At 36.3% G+C, this 23,887-nt stretch overlaps 1 protein-coding gene across 6 annotated transcripts in view; it reads left to right on the top strand.

Annotated features, from left to right (window-relative positions):
• LRRC9 (leucine rich repeat containing 9) overlaps window positions 1-23,887 on the top strand; it is a 121,236-nt gene that overhangs the window by 56,872 nt on the left and 40,477 nt on the right. For all 6 annotated transcript variants that reach the window (XM_025295428.3, XM_025295430.3, XM_025295426.3 and 3 more), the window contains 5 exons: window positions 3,328-3,447; window positions 16,267-16,458; window positions 17,631-17,756; window positions 20,021-20,155; window positions 22,675-22,852. In XM_025295428.3, the coding sequence (XP_025151213.2) occupies window positions 3,328-3,447; window positions 16,267-16,458; window positions 17,631-17,756; window positions 20,021-20,155; window positions 22,675-22,852 (751 nt within the window). The remainder of the gene's footprint in view (window positions 1-3,327; window positions 3,448-16,266; window positions 16,459-17,630; window positions 17,757-20,020; window positions 20,156-22,674; window positions 22,853-23,887) is intronic.

The raw sequence follows: 23,887 nt of genomic DNA, 5'->3' as shown, positions 1-23,887 counted from the left end.
CCACAACCCATTCTCCATACTGAAGCCAGAGTAGTCTTTTCAAGTGCAAATCTGATTTGTCATCCCTCACCACTCCAATATGAAATGCACAAATGCTTTTCATTGTTTTAAAAATAAAACCAAAGTCCTTAATATGGCCTATAAGGTTTTATATGACCTGGTCCCAGGCCTGTCTTTTCAGGCTCTTCTCTATTACCCTCCCTGTAGCAATCTGTAGTCAGCCTCCTTTTTGTTTCCTAAATGTATTGTTTGCAGCCACACAGAGTCTCCACACTAGCTACTTCATCTGCACAGAATGTTTTCACATGACCCTGTTTCTCTTACTTAGCTCCCATACATTTTAGATCTATACTTAAGCATTAAGTCCTTCTCTTACCTCTAGGTCTAATTAAGAATCTAAGTAAGATTCCTTTGTCATGTGCTCTGTATCCTTCCTAAACTATAAATTCCACAGGGACAGAGGCTATGGCTGTTCTTAGTCATTTATATTCCCAGCATGAGGGTAACAATATAAGACTGTGCAGTGTGCATTGCACAGAAGGGCCACATCTAAGGGGCAACTTTTAAATATACAGTAATATATTTACTACAACAACTTTCTGATGACTGGTGGTGGAATTTCTTTTACTAACAAAATCAGTCTATTGTGACAGTTTTCTAAAAGCTGGAAATAAAGGTGTCTTGAGGTAAGGATGCCTTTTTATAATTTACTCATAAATACTGTGTGGACCAGCATCAACTTTGCCATTATCTAGCACGATACCTAGCACATATGAGACAATCATTGGATATTTGTTCTAAAACAATGTCTGAGTGGTTCTTACAGAAAAAGTGAGTTGTCTGCTTGAACCTACAGAAGGAGTAAACAAATTGATATTAATTGATAAATGATAACAATACTTAAGACAAGGTGTTCTTACTTGACATATCTTTCTATGCATTTACTGAAAACTGAGGTACAGATAAAAATTCAGAAATTATTTTTATCTTGAAAGTCAATTACTTGGCTCCATTTTGACATTTTTAAATCCATTGTTGATGATGACAGTTTTTTCCAAATGATTATGTGAAGCAGAAAGAGAATGCAAAACATATATTTTAAAATAATAAAAGAGGTCAACAGTTTTCAGTCTGCTTCTAAAAATATTCAAAACATCTTTTTAAGATAGTTTATGAAATTGCTTTGGTAAAACTGTATTAGCATCATCCACCAAATCTTCAAGTCTAGATTAAGTCTACTTTCAGTTCAGTTCAGTTCAGTTCAGTCGCTCAGTCGTGTCCGACTCTTTGCAACCCCATGAATCGCAGCACGCCAGGCCTTCCTGTCCATCACCAACTCCCGGAGTTCACTCAGACTCACGTCCATTGAGTCAGTGATGCCATCCATCTAAAGTCTACTTTAGAGAATTATTATCAGAGATGAAGTAAAACTTTAAAGCATGATAGCAGTATCACCATCTTTATCATAAATGTGCAATATACTTAATACAGGAACAATCTTCCAGCTGACAGTATGGAGAAATTGTTTCTGAACTATAATGTCAAGATTTCATATTTGAGTAATATATTTTTTATAATAAAGCCTCAATAGGAAAGGTTTAATAAATCAGTGTTCTGATAGGATTGAGCTTCTAAAACATGTATTCCTATAGATTTAAAGAGATTAAATAAAAGTAAAAAAATAGCACTAGAAGCTAGGTCTTTTTTATTATCTTTGGTTTGTAAGATAAGCAGAAAGGAGAAGAATTTAAGACTTTGGAATATCTTGGCCAGTGTGACCTCCACCTGACTATTAATTCGGTCAGTACCCATAACATAAGAATTTAAGAATTCATCTTAAATTTGTCTATATTTCTTAAAAGCCAGAAAGTTTTCTACAGTTTCCAGTAAGAATTCTAGATATTAGAAGGAGGATATTTAGATATCACACCCTTTTTTATCCTTTATTTGTGCCATTACTATAAGAGAAATTGAAGGTACACATGTATTATTTTCTTTTTAGTTATCCCCACTAGATTGAGTTTTGTGAAGACATCCATAAAAATAAATAAAATATATAGAAATGAAAAGCCTAGAGTAATATAATTTTATATTCTCTTACAGAACAATTAAATACTAAAAATTAGAGTTGTTAGTTATAAGTCTGGCTTTTGCACTGATTTATTCATCTAGCATTTACTGAGAATTTGCTATATTTTAGCCATTGAAGCAAGTATTAGGTGTTCAATGAATATGTTTTCTTCCCTGCTCCAAGGGTATTATTTTAGTGAAGGAGACAGATATATAAACAAATACAAGACATTTAGAGCTGCTGGGAGAGGTCCACAGAAAGAGGTGGGTTTGTGTGAATTTCTGAAGGATATGGAAGATTTCATTGTTTTTGTCTTCCATGCAGAGGCATACTTTATCTGTAAGCACATGGTTTTGAAAGACCAAGTGTCTTATCTAGGGTGTGTGATGGTGGGAATATAGGTGTAGAATACAAAGATACATGAGACTGTGACTGAAAGAATGAGAGGTTAGAGCCACATTAGGACTCTTTGCGACCCTATGGACTATAGCCTGCCAGGCTACTCTGTCCAAGGAATTCTCCAGGCAATACTGGATTGGGTTGCCATGCCCTCCTCCATGGGATCTTCCCCACCCAGAGATCAAACCCACGTCTCTTCTGTCTCCTGCAATAGCAGGTGGGTTCTTTCCCACTAGTGCCACCTGGGAAGCCCATGCAGATATCAGAGTCACCCCTAAATATAAAAATATGGTAACATTCATTTGCATATAGCCCAGGGATCAAATGGGCAGGGAAAATCTGGGTCAATTTGTGGTGCAGAGACTTAAACACTCTCAACGCCTTCTTTGACGTTGTATCTTCTTTGACATTGTATCCTCCCACTGTAACCCCCTCAGCCTTTCTTCCTTAGTCCAGGGCCCTCATTTGGTTCCCTGTAATCAGGGTATATCCTCGCCATCCTCTCTCCTGTGAGGCAACCTAGCCAATACCCAAAATCTTTAGGGCCTACATTGTTCACCAGCTAGCCTGAGAAATAGAACTGCCCTAATGAATATAACAACAAAATACTTACTCATCTTCTAAGAAGAATTTCATGCCAATTATTAGTAAACTTACAGCAAGTGGAAAATCAAATTAATCAAGTACCAGGTCCAATGCTGCTATTATAAACTTCATCTTGTAAAATCAGATTATAAAAACAGACTATACCTTTAAAATTAGATTTTTTTCTTATTGGCTCTTTCTTAATGTTATTTAATAGCTATAATTAGAATATAATTTGTCTTACTTTTTATTTACATTTTATTTTACTTCAGAGTCTGAATCTACATGGAAACAGCTTGAGTAAATTGAGAGATCTCTCCAAGTTAACAGGACTTCGAAAACTTAATATCAGCTTTAATGAATTTACTTGTTTAGATGATGTATACCACCTGGTAAGAACTTTTTTGCAATTATATAAGTAAAATAAAATTATTAATTTAATGGATAAATTATTTTTGTAATAATGACCTCATCTATACCATATTAAAGATATATAGCCCAAATCAGGAACAAAGCATACATAAAACTACAGTATGTTACTTTGTCTAAAATATGTCTTAGATTTAGATTCTGTTTACAAACCACATATAAACCTGTGATCATATCTGAGTTCTAGCTACTTGAAAATAAATGTAAAATTACTCCAGACTTGTTTTTAAAATGTCATTTATAAACTGTCATTTCCAATTTCTTCTGCTATTTTTTCTCAGTCTTTTTTTCCTCCTTCTTGTGAGTCCTTATTTCTTCTTTACTTTTTGGTTTACCACTTCACAGCTAACGTTGTCAGTTCTTCCCATCTGTTCATTATCCTTATGGTTATTTCTCTTTCTCTCTGTCTTGTCCTTTCTACCCAAACTTCAAATACATAGATCTTGTTTGACTTGTGTTTCCCTTCTTATAAATCAAAGGACAAATATAGTAATACACATGTACACATAGGTATGGATCTTATCTGGATTTTTTTCCCTGTTATATGTCATATAACAATAATTACATCGGAGAAGGCAATGGCACCCCACCCCAGTACTCTTGCCTGGAAAATCCCATGGAAAGAGGAGCCTGGTGGGTTGCAGTCCATGGGGACGCTAGGAGTCAGACACAACTGAGCGATTTCACTTTCACTTTTCACTTTCATGCATTGGAGAAGGAAATGGCAACCCACTCCAGTATTCTTGCCTGGAGAATCCCAGGGACGGGGGAGCATGGTGGGCTGCCGTCTATGGGGTCGCACAGAGTCAGACATGACTGAAGCGACTTAGCAGCAGCAGCAGCAGCAGCAATAATTACATACGGGTTCCAGAACTGCAATCCAGCATCTTTGTTTCCATAGGTCTCAGGTCATCAACATACCTTTTCAGAATATATCCAATGAGATATATTCAAAATACATCTCAGCTCTTGCCCATTTTCTACCTCCTTGTAACCATTTCAAGGCTCTTGCACCATTACTTCTCCCACTATGGTGAGAGTTTGCTACTTTGTTTATTGGCCTTCAGTCAGTTCAGTTCAGTCGCTCAGTGGTGTCCTACTCTCTTTGACCCCGTGAATTGCAGCATGCCAGGCCTCCCTGTCCATCACCAACTCCCGGAGTTCACTCAAACTCACGACCATCGAGTCGGTGATGCCATCCAGCCATCTCATCCTCTGTCATCCCCTTCTCCTCCTGTCTCCAATCCCTCCTAGCATCAGAGTCTTTTCCAATGAGTCAACTCTTCGCATGAGGTGGCCAAAGTATTGGAGTTTCAGCTTTAGCATCATTCCTTCCAAAGAAATCCCAGGGCTGATCTCCTTTAGAATGGACTGGTTGGATCTCCTTGCAGTCCAAGGGACTCTCAAGAGTCTTCTCCAACACCACAGTTCAAAAGCATCAATTCTTCGGCGCTCAGCTTTCCTCACCATCCAACTCTCACATCCATACATGACCACTGGAAAAACCATAGCCTTGACTAGACAGACCTTTGTTGGCAAAGTAATGTCTCTGCTTTTGAATATGCTATCTAGGTTGGTCATAACTTTCCTTCCAAGGAGTAAGCATTTTTTAATTTCATGGCTACAATCACCATCTGCAGTGATTTTGGAGCCCAAAAAATAAAGTCTGACACTGTTTCCACTGTTTCCCTATCTATTTCCCATGAAGTGATGGGACCAGATGCCATGATCTTAGTTTTCTGAATGTTGAGTTTTAAGCCAACTTTTTCACTCTCCACTTTCACTTTCATCAAGAGGCTTTTTAGTTCCTCTTCACTTTCTGCCATAAGGGTGGTGTCATCTGCATATCTGAGGTTAGATTTTAGTATTTAAACTCCCTTCCTTTTTTCTTTTAGCAAACCAGAGTCTTTTTTATTAAATTGGGGTAACATTGGTTTATGACACTATATAAGTTTCATGTGTACAATATTATTATATTTCAACTTCTGTATACACTACAGTGTGCTCACCACCAAAAGTTTAGTTTCTATCCATCACCAAGCAGTTGACCACCTTTACCCATTTTGCCCTCCCTCCACCCTACTTCCCCACTGGTAATCACTACTCTGTTCCTTTTATCTATGTGTTTATCTTTATTTGGTTTGGTTTATTCCTTTATTTGGGTTTTTAATTCCACATATGTGATATAATGCAGTATTTGTCTTTCTCTGACTTATTTCTCTTAGCATAATACCCTCCATCCATGTTGTTGCAAATGGCAAGATTTCATCTTTTTTATGTCTCAGTAGTATTTCATAGTATATATATACCACATCTCCTTTATACATTCATCCATTGATGGGCACTTAGGTTGCTTCTGTATATTGGCAATTGTAAATTCAGCTATGAACTCAGGGGTACAATATTTTGAATTTATGTTTTTATGCTCTTTGGATAAATACGCAGAAGTTGAATAGCTGGATCAGATGGTGGTTCTATTCTTAATATAAAATAGATCTCTCCATACTGTTTTCCATACTGTAAATTGGCTGCACCAATTTACATTCCCACAAACAGTGCATGAGGGTTCACTTTTCTCTACATCCTCTCTTGTTATTTCTTGCCTTTTTGATAACAAATCATTGTGGTTTTGATTTGCATTTCCCTAATAATTAGTGATGAACATCTTTTCATGTACCTGTTGTCCATCTGAAAATAACTTTGGAAAAATGACCATTTAGCTCCTCTGCCTATTTTTTAAATTGGGTTTTTTGGTTTTTTGTTGTTGAGTTTTATGAGTTTTTAATATATATTTATATCAGCCCCTTATCAGATACATGATTTGCAAATATCTTCTCCAGCTTGGTATGTTGTCTTTTCATTTTGCTGATGGTTTCCTTTGCCATGCAGAGCTTTTTAGTTTGGTGTAGTCCCATTTCTTTATTTTTGCTTTTGTCCACATTGCTTGAGGAGTCATATCTAGAAACACATTGCTAAGACTCATGTCAAAAAGCATACTGCCTTTATTTCTTCTAGGAATTTTAATGATATTAGGAAACTGGATAGGCACATGTAAGGCCAAAGTCCTTTTTAACAAAATTCCCTGTAGGGTCTGGTATGCAACTGAGAAAAGAAGATAGTTTAATAGAGGTCCCAGGACTATATATTAATTGGTGGCATTTTTTGTTTAATTTTTTCCTAATGATTTTCTAGTAGTTCCAAAGGTTGTAACAAGCACTGTAATTTTGCTGAGGCACAAATATAAAGAGTAAACTCTTAAGTTACACAGAATGAGTGAGTTTAGCCAGCTGCCCAGTGTGTATTTTGCAGTGTGGTTATGTTGTTCTTTTCATCACCACAGCCACACAGCCTACTTATTGAATAACTATTACCATGGTCATTTTACAGGTAAGGGAACTGGACAGATTTTATGCCCAAGTGTTATTTTTTAATTTTAGAACTAGGTATAGACTCCTCAAACATCAAGAATCTGATATATAAATAAGTCTTTAAAAATGACTATAAGGATCTTCAGGTGTTCAAAGAGAGGAGACACTGTATATGTAGAATAAAACACAGATTCTGAAAACCACATACTACAAATATATGGTTTAATAAATTTTTATGAGGTGAACATGCTTGTAAGTATCGTCCAGGTCAAGAAATAAAACTCTGCCACCCAGAGCATAAATCCTTATATATGCCCCATTCCTTCAAGAAATCATTATCCTAACTTCTATAGTTATCCTCTCCCTGCTGTTTTCCCCCCATAGTTCCAACACCCAAATGTGCATCCCTAGCACAGCAGTTTGGTTTCCCCCATTTTTAGACTGTACTGTACTTTTTAAGTTTCTTGTAAGTTTCCCTTCTATTCTCTTTCACTCCCCACTGTTTATTTGTTGGAGAAGGAAATGGCAACCTGTTCCAGTTTTCTTGCCTGGAAAATCCCATGATCAGAGGAGTCTAGTGGGCTGCAGTCCTTGAAGTTGCAGCGTCGTAAAACAGTTGTAGAAAAACTTGCACCTTCCAACCCAAAGAATTTCCCACAGTCTACTGCTGCTGCTGCTAAGTCACTTCAGTTGTGTCTGACTCTGTGCGACCCCATGGACTGCAGCACACCAGGCTCCTCTGTCCATGGGATTTTCCAGGCAAGAGTACTGGAGTGGGGTGCCATCACCTTCTCTGTCCCAGTCTAGACCCTGCCAATATATTACTTATGATACAACCCTACATGCCCTCTACCCACCAGTTTTTTTTTCCAAATTGGCAGCTGGATCCAGAGATTGGATCAGATTCAGATTCCATTCCTCTGGCAAGACTGTAAGAGACACATAATGTCTAGTCGTCACTTTTCTGATTCAAGGAGCCTATATCCATTGTTGTTCAGTTGCTCAGTCATGTTTGACTCTTTGCCAGCCCATGGGCTACAGCACTCCATGCTTCCCTGTCCTTCACCATTTCCCAGAGCTTGCTCAAACTCAACTCCATTGAGTCAGTGATGCCATCCAACCATCTCGTCCTCCATTGTCCCCTTATCCTCCTGCCTTCATTCTTTCCCAGAATCAGTCTCTTCCAATGAGTCAGCTCTTCCCATCAAGTGGCCAAAGTATTAGAGCTTCAGCTTCAGCATCAGTCCTTCCAATGAATATTCAGGGTTGATTTCCTTTGTTCTCCTTGCAGTCCAAGGGACTCTCAAAACACCACAGTTCAAAAACATCAATTCTTCAGCACTCAGCCTTCTTTATGGTCCAGCTCTTACATCTGCACAATGAGACTACTGGAAAAACCATAGCTTTGACTGGACGGACCTTTGTCGACAGAGTAAAATGTCTCTGCTTTTTAATGCACTGTCTGGGCATAGCTTTTCTTCCAAGGAACAAGTGTCTTTTAAGTTCATGGCTGCAGTCATCATCTGCAGTGATTTTAGAGCCTAAGAAATAAAGTCTTTTACTGTTTCCCTTGTTTCCCCATCTATATGCCATGGACTGGATGCCATGATTAGTTTTTTGAATATTGAGTTTTAAGCCAGTTTTTCACATTTCTCTTTCACCTTCATCAAGAAGCTCTTTAGTTCCTCCTTGCTTTCTGCCATAAGGTTGGTGTCATCTACATATCTGAGGTTATTGATATTTCTCCTGGCAATCTTGATTCCAGCTTGTGATTCATCCAGCCCAGCATTAAATATTCATTAATTCATTGAAAATTATGAAATAGCAATATTCTTATTCTCATTTCTTTTTCATTTATTAATTGGAATATTTTACATAGAGACATTTCCCCTTATCTATTATTTGGATACCTAGTAGAACCATTCATATAGAAAATGCAGAAAAGATATTTGATTATTTGCCTTTATTTACCAACTTTGAAGATAATGAATTAGTTCCTTATAATTTCCCAAAGATGAGCAATTCTTTTTCTGTTTTAATGTCATTAGGAATGCAGGGACTTAAACATATTTGATGATACTCAATTTATTGCAATTATTATCATGACGAAGCTCAGATTTTCTCATACTTAGCCAGTGGAAGCATCATAAAGTTATATCCTTTAGCCATGACTCTAGTAGTCTGTGATAGCTTCTTTGCCACCTAGGATGAATGATTTTCCATACACATTTTGTGTGTTTTTCTACTGCACACATGGAGTCAACTATTTCTTCAAGAACCCCTGGTTTCTTTTAGAGAAGTGGTATTTCAGGACCACAACCTGGGTTAGTCACTGTTTATAAGTCTTTCCATTGGACAGGACTTGTTGTGAGGCAGGTGTGTGTGGGAGGGGGGCTGGTATATGTGCATATGTGTAACTAAAACTAACCTTATGAATTTATATTGATATTTCCAATTCAAGACTGGAATTCATCTACCTCAACCTTTTCTCTGTTGTTGTTTTGTTCAGTTGCTAAGTCGGGTTGGACTCTTTGCAACCCCATGAACTGCAGGACACCAGGCTTCCCTATCCTTCACTATCTCCCAGAGTTTGCTAAAACTCATGTCTATTGAGTTGGTGATGCCATCCAATCATCTTATCCTCTGTCATCCCCTTTTCCTCCTGCCCTAAATCTTTCCCAGCATCAGGATCTTTTCCAAAGAGTTGGATCTTCCCATCAGGTGGCCAGAGTATTGGAGCTTCAGCTTCAGCATCAGTCCTTCCAATGAATATTCAGGGTTGATTTCCTTTAGGATTGACTGGTTTGATCTCCTTTCTGTCCAGAGACTCTCAAGAGTCTTCTCCAGCACCACAGTTTGAAAGCATCAGTTCTCTGATGCTCAGCCTTCTTTATGGTCCAACTCTCACATCCATTACATGACTACTGGAAAAACCACAGCTTTGACTATATGGACCTTTGTCAGCAAAGTGATGTTTCTGCTTTTTAATATGGTGTCTAAATTTTTCATAGCTTCTCTTCCAAGTAGCAAGTGTCATTTAATTTCTGACTGCAGTCACTGTCCACAGTGATTTTGGAGCCCAAGAAAATATAATCTGCCACTGTTTCCATTTTTTGGAAACATTTGCCAAACATTTTTTGCCATTTTTTCCCCATCTACTTGCCATGAAGTGATGGGACTGGATGCCATGATGTTATTTTTTGGGGATATTGAGTTTTCTCTGTTACATATATCTATATCTTTTTTTCAAACAACAATAATCCTGATTTTCAAGGTTACAAGGTGATAGGATATTTAATAATCATTTATTTGTTTTATCCCATTATACACACAACAGTCTTGGAATGATAGAGCTAATACCCTCATCAGCATGTTACCATAACTATTTTTTTTTTAATTTTGTGTGTGCTCTTTCCAGTCTTCCCTATTTTAAAAAAGTTAAAATTATCATACTATATCTGCTTTGAGCATGTAGCCCTTATACTCTGTACACTCTACTTTTTAGTTCATTGGTAATTGTATATTTAATTCTCATCACCAGTCCTTAGATTGGTATCAAATATCTTAATTGTCAGAAAAATATTCTATTATAGATTCCTCAGGAAAGGCTTTTGGAACAATATCCCTTAAGTTACTACATATTGATAATAGTTTATCTATGTCCTTTATACCCGAAAGGCAGTTTTGTTAGGTATAAAATCCTTGGCTCACAATTTTGTTTCTTGGGCATCTTAAGTGTTATTTAATTTTCTTGTGGCATAAAGTGTTGCTGTAAAAAAGTCTGATGAGAATGTATAATGTTTTCTCTTACAAGTCACAGGCTTTTTTCTTCTAGATGTCCAAAGGAAGTTTTTTTGTTTTCATTAAAGTCTAGTAATTTTATTATAAGAATATGTCTTGGCATTGGTTGTTCTGGGTCAAGATTTCAGATTCACAGTATGCTCTTCCAAAATAAATATTAAAATCATTTTTTTTAACTGAAAGTTTTTAGCAATTTTTGTTTCCTTGCTTTGGTTTTCTTCTTTAGGAACTCCCATTATCCATATGTTGAATCTTTTCTTCACTATTTGTCACTTTCTCTTGAGTCCTTTTTATATCTCCATTTAGATTTTTTAATTGATTTGATTTTTTAAAATTTCCGTCTTTTTCACTTTCTGTTTCTCTTAAGGTGTTGTCTGTTGTTTACTTCTTTTGTCTTTGACTAGTTTAGTGTTCACTTCTAAAATGATTTTATTATTTTATTTTAGATTCTCTTCTGGGTTCTTTCACTTCACTTCTGAGTTTTTCTAATCCAGATTTCTATTGTTATTTTGTATCTTGTATCATTCTTAACATCTTTTTGCTTGTTTTGAAATAATAGGTTTATGGTTATGATCTGTTTCTTGGCAATGTCTTTCTGATATACTTTTATTGCTCACAGCAATATTTCTGTCTGTCTTTCATGCGTGCATAGTTTGTTTAGTTTTGTCTGGGATTTTACCTCAATACTTTTCTGTTGCTCATTTTTCAGTGAAATTCTTCTTAACTTTTAAAATGAAAGTGGGTGTCGGGGAAGCTTTTGTAATTTCACAGATCTCCCTCTTCTGCTGTTTATATGTACTGTTAACAGTTGTAGCACTTATTTTCTGAGATTTCCTGATTCTATTTCCTTCTTCCACTTCAGTCTGAACTTTCTCTTTTATTTGCCTCCTTTGTCCTTATCCTGTTTAATTTTGACTTAGCCCAGCAGTTTCTTCTCCAAGAAGGATTCAGTTCTCACCAGAGCCTGGTAGGGTAGTTTGAAAATTCATAGGTGCTAGACTGGTCCAGCCCCTTCAGACCTTTTTACTGTGGATCTCATGCACTCATCTGGTATCAGAGAAGGCAAAACTCCCACTTTCAGCTGCACTCAGTGTGTCTTCAGATATTCCACTGAATATTGGTTGGCTATTTGGGGGCTCTCTTATGCTCAGGCCTGTCAGATGATGCCCTGATGCTTCCTTCTTCCTCTCACATCGACATGGACACCATGTAGTCTTGTGGTTATTGGTGGTTTATCCCCACCAACTTCTTTTGGGACTTATGGGGCTACCTTGTTATGTAGCTTTATTATAAATGTTGTCCATGAAATTTTGGTCTTATTTTTACTTTCTTTTTATGTGGGGATTCAGAGAGACTGAATACCTATGCTGCCTCCACCTACGTATTTTCCAATAATCCACTTTGTATGTGTGTTTAATATTAATTATATTTATCTCTGTATCACAAAAGGCTATGCCCTAATTTAATCACTCACCTGTTACTTCTATCATCTTCTAAGTTTTTATGTTTGCCTTTAGTTTATCTCACTTTTTACCAGCTGAGCCACCAGGGGCTCAGACGGTAGAGAATCTGCCTGCAATGCAGAAGACCTGGGTTCAGTCTCTAGGTTGGGAAGATCCCCTGGAGAAGGAAATGGCTACCCATTCCAGTATTCAGGCCTGGAGAATTCCATGAACAGAGGACCCTGGAAGACCACAGTCCATGGGGTAGCAAAGAGTTGGACATGACAGAGACTTTCACTTTTACTTTTCACTTTTACTTATCTCATTTTTACTATCATTTTCCTTAACTGTGTCTCTAACATGGAGAGTTTCTATACTTTATTGTATGCTAGGCATTAGGTTCTACTAGGCTGCAGAAAGTAAACGGATGGTTACTATGTGTTCATTACCCTATCTTTGCCTTGTGAATCAGAATTCCCAATCTATGACTGTTTATATAATGAAAGACCTGGGCTTCATAAATGGTGGAGATACATTATATAATTTTTATAGATTTTTTAAAAATCTAAGCAGGACATCCACATAAGGTAAAATTGAAATATCAAAAGCTGTATGTCTGTCATTCATTCACCTGAACTATCAGGAAAGGAGAGTATCCAAGCCAAAGAAATAGGAACAGATTTTTTTTTTCTCTGAAAATAACTATATCATAGTCAGAGTTGGCCAAGGAGAGAGAGACAAATATGTATGGCTCTTTGAAACTTTATAGATTATAGAAATAATACTTCTGTCTTACCTTTTCCAATGACAGATTTAGTGTTAAAATATTTCTAATGCCTCAAGACAGCTAATCTACATTTAGAGATTGAACTATTATCCCTAAAATATTTTAAAGAGGTCTTGTCAGTTTTAATTTTTATAATTTGGGCAGAATTGTACCATAACTTACAAAAGATTTAAACCAAAATGCAAGAAATACTAAAATGCCAAATTCTCCTGCAAAACTGAAAATATTATTCCTTGAATATTTATGGAGTGTATGGAGTCTCTTTTATATTCTAGGAATATAAAAAAGTAAAGATCCTACCCCTGTTTTCAAGAAAAGAAGACAGCTATCTTTATATAATGAATTGTTCCCAAATGCTAATCAGCATGCAAGTGTCAGAATTTGGGACAAGTTTTTAACCATTTTTTGATGAAAAATGGCAAAAGGTGGACCATGTAGTAAAATTTTATAAATCTAAATTTATTTAATTTAATAGACTGTTCTAAGATTATATCCTTAATACTTTCTACTGCCAAATATCCTTTTGTTCAAGAAATTATAATGATAGTAAATTATAGGATATTTTTTACTATGCTTACTTATAATAACAATCAGTAACACTATTTAATTTCCAGAAACTTTTTAGATTTTATTGATCTGAACACTCAACTCTTGAAACCTGAGTCATTGTAATAGGTGCTATTACAACAATATGAGCTATGCATTATATAGCAGTAACTAATTCTATGGTGAATTCAAATAATTATTTAAGTTATAAAGAAATCAAATTTATTTTTAATTTATAGTAATATTATTTTTCTTTTAATAAATATGTTGCAAAATATTTTCTTCATGTTTTCTTTATCACTTTCTGGTTCTGGGTCTGAATTAGTATATACTTTAAAAGAAAATTTTGTTTGCACTGAATAGAAGTAGCAAATTGTTTTAAAGACTTCTTACAAGTTAAGTAAAATAAAGATCTAAATGTATAAATGGCCAAAGATGAGAAAGACAACAAGTGAAAATATAGCTAGTATAGATACAGGCTTCCCTGGTGGCTCATACAGTAAAGCATCTGCCTGCAATGCGAGAGACCCAGGTCCAATCCCTGGGTCAGGAAGATCCCCTGGAGAAGGAAACAGCACCCACTCCAGTATCCTTACCTGGGAAATCCCATGGACAGAGGAACCTGTTGGGCTACAGTCCATGGGATCTCAAACATGGAAAAGGTGTGCAACTTCATTGGTAATAATGTAAATTAAAATAAGGCAGGTAGGTTGGTGGATATTTAAGGAGTGAGCATTCTCAAATCCTATTGTTGGACAGAAAAACTGATACAAACTTCCTTAAAACTATTTGTCAATGTTTATCGAGTGCAGAGTACATCATGAGAAACACTGAGCTGGAAGAAGCACAAGCTGGAATCAAGATTCCCGGAAGAAATATCAATAACCTCAGATATGCAGATGACACCACCCTTATGGCAGAAAGTGAAGAGGAACTAAAAAGCCTCTTGATGAAGGTGAAAGAGGAGAGTGAAAAAGTTGGCTTAAAACTCAACATTCAGAAAACGAAGATCATGGCATCTGGTCCCATCACTTCATGGGAAATAGATAGGGAAACAGTGGAAACAGTGTCAGACTTTATTTTTTGGGCTCCAAAATCACTGCAGATGGTGACTGCAGCCATGAAATTAAAAGACGGTTACTCCTTGGAAGCAAAGCTATGACCAATCTAGATAGCATATTCAAAAGCAGAGACATTACTTTGCCAACAAAGGTCCGTCTAGTCAAGGCTATGGTTTTTCCAGTAGTCATGTATGGATGTGAGAGTTGGACGGTGAAGAAAGCTGAGTGCTGAAGAATTGATGCTTTTGAACTGTGGTGCTGGAGATGACTCTTGAGAGTCCCTTGGACTGCAAGGAGATCCAACCAGTCCATTCTGAAGGAGATCAGCCCTGGGATTTCTTTGAAGGACTGATGCTAAAGCTGAAACTCCAGTACTTTGGCCACCTCATGCGAAGAGTTGACTCATTGGAAAAGACTCTGATGCTGGGAGGGATTGGGGGCAGGAGGAGAAGGGGACGACAGAGGATGAGATGGCTGGATGGCATCACCGACTCAATGGACGTGAGTCTGAGTGAACTCCGGGAGTTGGTGATGGACAGGAGGCCTGGCGTGCTGCAATTCATGGGGTCGCAAAGAGTCAGACACAACTGAGCAACTGAACTGCACTGAACTGAACAATATAGAAATCCTTAAAAACCATTAATCTTATTTCTAAAAACCTTTCCTGAGAAAATATTCTCGGTTAAAGTATTATGAACATGGACATTTGTTGCAGAGTTGCCAACAATTAGAAGTCACATAAATGTCCATAGCAAAATGTTTTTAAAAGTCTAATAATTTGCATATTAGAATACTATGCAATCATGAAAAATCATTTTGAATAATATTTAATAATGTGTGAACATGTTGCTGCTGCTACTAAGTCGCTTCAGTCGTGTCCGACTCTGTGCGACCCCGTAGACGGCAGCCCACCAGACTCCCCCATCCCTGGGATTCTCCAGGCAAGAACACTGGAGTGGGTTGCCATTTCCTTCTCCAATGCATGAAAGTGAAAAGTGAAAGTGAAGTCGCTCAGTCGTGCCCGACTCTTAGTGACCCCATGGATTGCAGCCTACCAGGCTCCTCCTGTCCATGGGATTTTCCAGGCAAGAGTACTGGAGTGGGTTGCCATTGCTTTCTCCGGTGAACATGTTAGAAGGGCATAAAATTATATATAATAGAGTAATAAATTTGTTTTATATAAGAAAAATATATAAGCATATAATAAAAAATGTTTTCAGTGGTTCTTTCTGAGCAACAGAATTATATATGCTTTCTATTTTTTTATTTATTTAGTATATTTCCCAGACCTCCAACAAGAATGTGTTACTTTAATATTTTTAAAAAAATTATTATTGAAAAACCCTGTCCTTTTAAAAAAGGGAATTATAGAATGTAACAGGTTTAGTTTCTGCTTCTGAAGATGAACCTTTTTAAACTAGGCCATGAGTTTAAACTGGAAGCCTAGGTATAAGAAGTGTAATTCTTTGTTGGGGACAAATTTTCTTGTTAGTTTTTCTTTGCTGTCTCATCTGTAAAAACACATACTGCTATTCTATGTTACAAGGGTGAAGAGAGAAGTAAGAGAAAATTACTGAGATAAAATATCTGTAGCTCTTTATTAACAGGAAAATAGGTACTTTGATGCCATTTCTGCAGTATAGGCTACTGTTTAGGTTTTCTGTAAGGATTATCAAAAAGCATGTAAAGTACTTAAAGAATCAGAGAGAAAAAAAAAGAACTGTGTAAATACAAACCATGATCCTTCTAGCATCACTTCTGTTTGTATGTGTTGCAGTATAACCTTGAATATTTGGATGCAAGTCATAACCATGTGATAACCCTTGAAGGATTTAGAGGTCTGATGAAACTTAAGCACTTAGACTTGAGCTGGAATCAATTGAAAAAATCTGGCGATGAAATAAATATGTTATGCAAACATACCACAAGCCTTCTCACTCTTGATATTCGACATAATCCATGGCAAAAGGTATGTAACAGACATTTTATAAAAAAGCAAACAATCACTTTTATTTCAAAGCTGCTTTCTCACTATTATTCAGTAATACCCAGAAACAGGCAAACTGTCTTTGTCTCAGTAGAATTCCTTGAAGTATTTTGTACTTTGAATATAATATATTGATCAATTGAATCAAATGTTATTATAGAAAAGTTTTTAATTTCACATAAGCTTTTTTTGAAGCCTCTAATAGTTTGAGAGTATTGTGGTCTTAAGAGTATCAGATGTCATTGCCATTTGAAAACCTTTAGTTTTCAAATTTTATAACATAGTATATATAGCTCAGTGTGCTAGAATCCTACTGTAACCAAGAATAATAGAATACTATACTGTGAGAGAAACATACTAATAAAGGGGGAACAAATTTGTCACATTCTCCAATAAACCTAAATTATAAAGTCTTATATATGTTCTGCTATCAAAGGAAATTTGAGCACTGTTTTTTCTCATCACAAACATATGTAGATTCATGCTAAGAAATTTCGATATTCAATGATTATATTGAAGAGTATCTCCAAGCATTTAAAATAAGCCCCAAGTTTATAATTTCAAGAATGCATCTTTTCTGGCTTTTCAAAAATGTATATAGACCGTGTTCAACATTTTAAAAAGAGACCAAAGCATGATTGTTTCTATTACATTGGCCATATTACTATGTTTATACTGTTGTATTTCTCCTTTTTCACTCCATAAAATTGAAGCATTTTTTTCTTTTTCCAAATCAGACTTTCTGATTGATCACAGTAGAGCTATAGCCATGCTGCCAAATTAAATGTCAAGAGCTGAAGATCTGTATTGGCTCACCCAATTGGCTGGGTAGCTAACTGCTGATCTAGATAAACAGGAGGCACTGCAGTTCTTTGAACACTTTTCATCACTGTCACTTTTCAACAGCTAGTGGGATTTCTTCCGTTCATAACAGTAGAAGTATCCAGCTTCAAACAAAACAAATTAATTCTTAAATATAATTTAATATCAACTATTATTTAAAGAATTAAGTTAACTCTTTATTTTTAGACATATATAATAAAGTAGGAGGTGCATAATTTGAATTATGTGGGAAGGAATGAAGAAAAACTCCTTTCCATGTCATAACACTATGTAATATTTTGTAAAAATTAACTTTTATTTTTTTTCCCAAGCCAGCCACATTAAGGCTGAGTGTTATTGGCAGATTAAAGACTCTTACTCATTTAGATGGAGTCCTCATTTCTGAAGAAGAAGCAACAGCAGCTATGAAATTTATTTCTGGAACAAAGATTACTCAGGTTGGCTTTTACTGTTTAATATTTCTTGTTCTATTTAGAATATACAAATAATATTTCCTATAGTCTTATTTCATTATTGAGATTTTATATTCTCTCTTAGCATGCTAATAAAAAAGTTCATCTATAACAAGTGATATGATATAACAAGTGATATTATTCAAGTGATATCGTATTCAAGTGATATGATATAACAATCATATCACTTGAAAATTTTTTTTCTGCTTAAATGTATCCTATTTAAATACCAAGTGGTTTTATGGATTCTCATCCCTGGACACTACCTCAAAAATACCTGTAGGGTAACTGTTTTTTTCCTAGTCAACCTGAATTCACCAGAGTCCTTTCTAGAGCCTACATGAAAATAAGCAACTTTCTATGGATAAGGTAAGCCTAGAGACCTTGAGAAAGCATTTAGTGACTTATTTACCTAGTATTTATATTATATGTGTCTGGCTGAAAAAAACAAAACCTATTAACTTAGGGAAGGGGAAATACCTGTATTATCCAGATTAAGAATGCTACTTTAACTAAAGTTGCTTCAATGTCCTTAATATCTCCACTCTAGTTATCTAGGTATTTACTTTGTGTAAAATATTTGAATGTTAATTCCTTTAATTAATTCCATTAATAATTTAATGTTTAATTTTGGATCTGTTTAAAGTGAAGAAAAGAAACTTTTTTGTTGATCTAAATATCATTGACTCCTAAAGAAGACTTGGGGATTTACCCTACCAGGAATCAAAACTTGCTAAAATCCTGTAAGACAGTGTGGATTTGGCAGAGTTAGACAAATAGACCAACACAACAGAATATAAAGACCCAGTGTAGACCCACACATACATGGAAAAGTGATAAATCACAGAGCTGACCGTATAGATTAGGAAGTCTAGTCAATAAAAGGTACTGGGATAAGTGCATTAAGGTTTCACTGCAAAAAGCAAAACCAAAATATTTTAGAAGAAAAGATTGGAAATTATCATTATAACCTTGAATTAGGGAAGAATTTATTATGTAAGAAATAAAGAGCATAAACTATAAAAGATTTGATTTGTCTGTCTTAAAATTAATACATCTAATCCTCAAAGGGTAGAAAGTCAAAAGACAAGCTATATACCGGGAAAAGAAATTTGCAACATATCTAATTGACAAAAGTAGATAAAATTAGACAAAATTCTTTATATATCCAAAATACATTAGGAAAAAGACAACCAATCAAACAGAAAAATGAGCAAAAGATATAAACAGACACTTCACTGGAGAGGAAATCAGAACAGCCAAACAACTTAGGAAAGATGCTCTACCGCATTAATACTCAAGAAAATAAATATTAAAACTTTAATGATCTACCAATTTATGGCCACTATTGGGGGAAAAAAAATTCTTGACAATACCAAGTTTTACCAAAGATTTGAAGTAAAAGTTATTACAACTGATGTAACCACTTTGGAAAACAAATTGACCCTGTCTAGTAAAGCTGAATATATACATACCCTAAACCCAGCAAGTTATATACTCCAAAGATACTCTTGCATATGTGTACCAAGAGTCATGCACAAGAATATTCATAACAGCAGTGTTTATAATAGCAAAAAACCCTTGAGTCAGCTCAGTGTTCATTGACTTTGATAAGGAAATACTATATAACAATGACATATGAATAAACTACAGCTACAGGCAGAAGTGTAGATGAATCTCATAGATACAGTGTTGAGCAAAAAAGTAAGTTACAGAAGAATACAAACATTATTCAGTTTTCACAAAGTTCAAATATGTGTAAGACTAATATTTTATTTATGGATATAAACATAGGTCTATAAAGAAAACAAGTAATAGTAGATACAAATTTTGAGATTATTTGATTGCTTCTTAAGAGGATTGACTGATTCACTTGAGATGAGTGATGGCTTCTGAGCAGCGGAGGAAAAAGATTAGTATGGGACACACAGGGAGCTTCTAGGGTAGTAGGAATATTCTAGCTCTTAAACTGGCTTCATGGATGAATTACATGGTGTTTGTATTATAATAATCCTTTCACAGTTTTATAAATATTATTATATTATGGTTAAATGACTGATAAAACAAAAAATGAGTGAGATATGATTTAAAGTATATCAAGTTACTGAAAACACTTTAAGACATAGAAAATGTCACATTTTAAAATTACTCATTGGGCCAGCCATCTAAGAGACAGTTCTTTTAACTATATATAAATGGACCTTTCCATAATATTTCCTTATTCATCATGTGTTTTTTTGTTTTATTAGTTCTCTCTCTTACGGCATTCTAGTACTAAAGAAGAGAGACCACGGATTCTCAGCATATGGCCTTCTGCCAAAATTCTGACACAGACTTCAAAGTTAGGACCACATTCACATATGAGTGGAAATTGGTACTTGAAGGTAAATGCAATTCTATTAAACTTAATGTAAAAATCTTAAGTTCAGTTGATTTTAGTCAGCTTTGCCCTTTATGTCATACTGCTACTGCTAAGTCACTTCAGTCGTGTCCGACTCTGTGCGACCCCATAGACAGCAGCCTACCAGGCTCCCCTGTCCCTGGGATTCTCCAGGCAAGAACACTGGAGTGGGTTGCCATTTCCTTCTCCAGTGCATGAAAGTGAAAAGTGAAAGTGAAGTCACTCAGTCATGTCCAACTCTTAGCGACCCCATGGAGTGCAGCCTACCAGGCTCCTCTATCCATGGGATTTTCAAGGCAAGAGTACTGGAGTGGGGTGCCATTGCCCTCTACATTTATTTCATAAAGACGGTACAGATAGGTAATGGGCAGAAAACTAGGAGAGACAAATTAAAATTGAAAGAGAAGTCAAGTTGTGACTAGCTGTGTCACAGGGCTAGACATTGGGACTAGACCTCAATGTTCCAGATGTTCAACTGGATTTGGAAAAGGCAGAGGAACTGGAGATCGAATTGCCAACATCCATTGGGTCATAGAAAAAGCTAGAGAGTTCAAGGAAAACATCTACTTTTGCTTTATTGACTATGCCAAAGCCTTTGACTGTGTATATCACAACAAACTGTGAAAAATTCTTAAAAAGATGGGAATACCAGACCACCTGACCTGCCTCCTGAGAAATCTGTATTCAGGTCAAGAAGCAACAGTTAGAACTGGATATGGAACAACCGACTGATTCCAAATTGGGAAAAGAGTACGTCGAGGCTGTAATTTAATTTGTATGCAGAGCGCATCATGTGAAATGCCGGGCTGAATGAAGAACAAGTTGGAATCAAGATTGTCAGGAGAAATATCAATAACCTCAGATATGTAGATGACACCACCCTTATGGCAGAAAGCAAAGAGGAAGGAACTAAAGAACCTCTTGAGGAAAGTGAAAGAGGAGAGTGAAAAAGATGGCTTAAAACTCAACATTCAAAAAACTAAGATCATGGCGTCTGGTCCCATCACGTCATGGTAAATAGATGGGGAAACAATGGAAACAGTAAAAGATTTTTTCTTGGGCTCCAAAATCACTGCAGATGGTGACTGCAGCCATGAAATTAAGAGACACTTGTTCCTTGGAAGAAAAGCTATGACCAAACTAGAAAGCATATTAAAAAACAGAGAAATCACTTCGCCGACAAAGGTCCATCTAGTCAAACTATGGTTTTTCCAGTGGTCATGTATGGATGTGAGAGTTGAACTATAAAGAAAGCTGAGCACTGAAGAATTGATGCTTTTGAAGTGTGGTGTTGGAGAAGACTCTTTAGGGTCCCTTGGACTGCAAGGAGATCCAACCAGTCAGTCCTAAAGGAAATCAGTCCTAATATTCATTGGAAGGACTGATACTGAAGCTGAAACTCCAGTACTTTGGCCACTAATGCAAAGAACTGACTCGTTAGAAAAGACCCTGAAGCTGGGAAAGATTGAAGGCAGGAGGAGAAGGGAATAACAGAGGATGAGATGGTTGGATGGCATCACCGACGTGATGGACATGAGTTTGAGCAAGCTCTGGGAGTTGATGATGGACAGGGAAGCCTGGCGTGCTGCAGTCCGTGGGGTCACAAAAAGTCGGACACGACTGAGTGACTGAACTGAACTGAGACCTCAACAGTGGTCACTCTAGCACAGGAATTTAGGATAAAGGTACACTACAAAACCAATGGGTAGATTCTGATAATATATCAAAATAAACAAGAGGACTTTAAAGCTCAGAGCCAGAGAACAAGTCAAAAGTTTGGATGGTAAGGTAAAAAGAATCAGATATCTTGGCAAGGGAATAGGGGAACTAGTCAGAATTCACCCAAAGCTAAGAAAAAATGTCATGGAACATCCACAGCTTCTTCATAAAGCAGCATGTAACCTCTTGCCAAAGGTAGAAACTGAATTAAGAGAAAATGACCCTTGAAAATGGAAGATATTAGTGCCATTGTTTTTATTACAGGATACAGAGATATTTAGCTATGATGCTGGCTCAGTTATAGTCTTAGCTGACCCTGTGGGCAGTTCTGGAATTACAATGGCCCTTTAAATCTGTCCTAAGTTGGGCTGAGAAGGCCAGGCCCTTCTTTCCCTTCATCATTGGGTAGGTACCAATCTGGGAAGGTGCATGACCTTGAGCAAGGCTGCTCTCTGCAGCTGATGCTGTCCCTGAAGGGACTGACAGTTGAAGGCTTTCTGCCAATAGCACTCCCGGCAGCTGAGCCAAGTCCTTCACTACTGGGAAGCTGACTGGCACAGCTCAGTTTCTACAAAACCATATAAGTCCCTCTTTGAGTTATAATCTCAAGAAATAATCAAAATTTTACTTTGCTGTAAATTAAGAGCTTTGCCATGTCTTTAGTTCCTAAAGGAATTTTTTTTTAATATTACCACATTTGAATTATTTCATTAGCCTTTTTATCTTATAACAGTGAATTTTGATATGATTCAGAAATAACATATAAAGTGCATCATTCTACAGATAACTGCCTTAAATTTAGATGGGCAACATCTTTTTGAAATCACAAATTTAGAAAAATTGGAAAATTTGAAATGGGCTTCATTCAGCAACAATAATCTCACTAAAATGGAAGGCTTGGAATCGTGTGTTAACTTGGAAGAGCTCACATTAGATGGAAACTGCATCTCAAAGATAGAAGGTAAGATGTTAGATAATCCTAGAGTCTTAAAATATGAATGTCTAATTAAGAAGAGTAAAAAGTGAGTAACACTAATGAAGGAATTTCTGAAGAGGAAGATCTTCCAAGAAGTCCCAAGAAGGTTTGGAGTAGAATATTCTAAGTCACTTCAGCAGTGTCCAACTTTTTGTGACCCTATGAACTATAGCCCCTCAGGCTCCTCTGTCCTTGGGATTCTCCAGGCAAGAATACCGGAGTGGGTTGTCATGCCTTCCCTCCTCCAGGGGATTCTCCTGACCCAGGGTTAGAACCTGTATCTCTCACGTCTCCTGCATTGGCAGGCAGGTTCTTTACCACTAGTGCCAGTGGACTTTCATTTCCTCTGCCTTCCCTCCCATCTCTGAACCAGTGTTTACCATCTCTTAAGCCCAGAGTATTCTAAACACCTCTTAGTGGGATCTGTGGTTGGTTACTATATATAATGAACCCAACCAGCAGACTTTCATTTCCTCTGCCTTCCCTCCCATCTCTGAACCAGTGTTTACCATCTCTTACCAAACTTAGCATGTAACAAACTAGGCAGTAGTCAAGATCTATACCATTGTGTATATATTAATAAATGAATGAATGAGGCATACTTTTGAAAAAGATAAGTAGCCATACACACACACACACACACACACACACACACACATATCAGCATACTTATCTAGGTATAGAATATTTCTGGATGTGCATTTTGGTAACAGGGTTGTCATTGAGAGAAGGTAAAAATTGAAAACCAAAGCCTGGGAAAGAGGCTTAATTTATTTGTTTTTGAATTGTTTTTAGCATGTGTTGTGTGTACTACCTTTTTCATAAAATAGAAATTTTTACTTAAAAAAATTACATATGCAAAACAAGTGTTAATTATCTTTAAAAATAGAATGTTTAACATTTGTTATACTTTATTTTAATGGTGATTAACAGTAGTTTATAAAAAAGTGCTTGATCATAAGAATCACTTAGTTCAGTTCAGTTCAGTCGCTCAGTCATGTCTGACTCTTTGCGACCCCA

Source organism: Bubalus bubalis, chromosome 11 (assembly GCF_019923935.1).
Source record: "Bubalus bubalis isolate 160015118507 breed Murrah chromosome 11, NDDB_SH_1, whole genome shotgun sequence".
Classification (NCBI taxonomy): Eukaryota; Metazoa; Chordata; class Mammalia; order Artiodactyla; family Bovidae; genus Bubalus; species Bubalus bubalis.
This window is presented reverse-complemented; position numbering and strand designations above follow the sequence as displayed.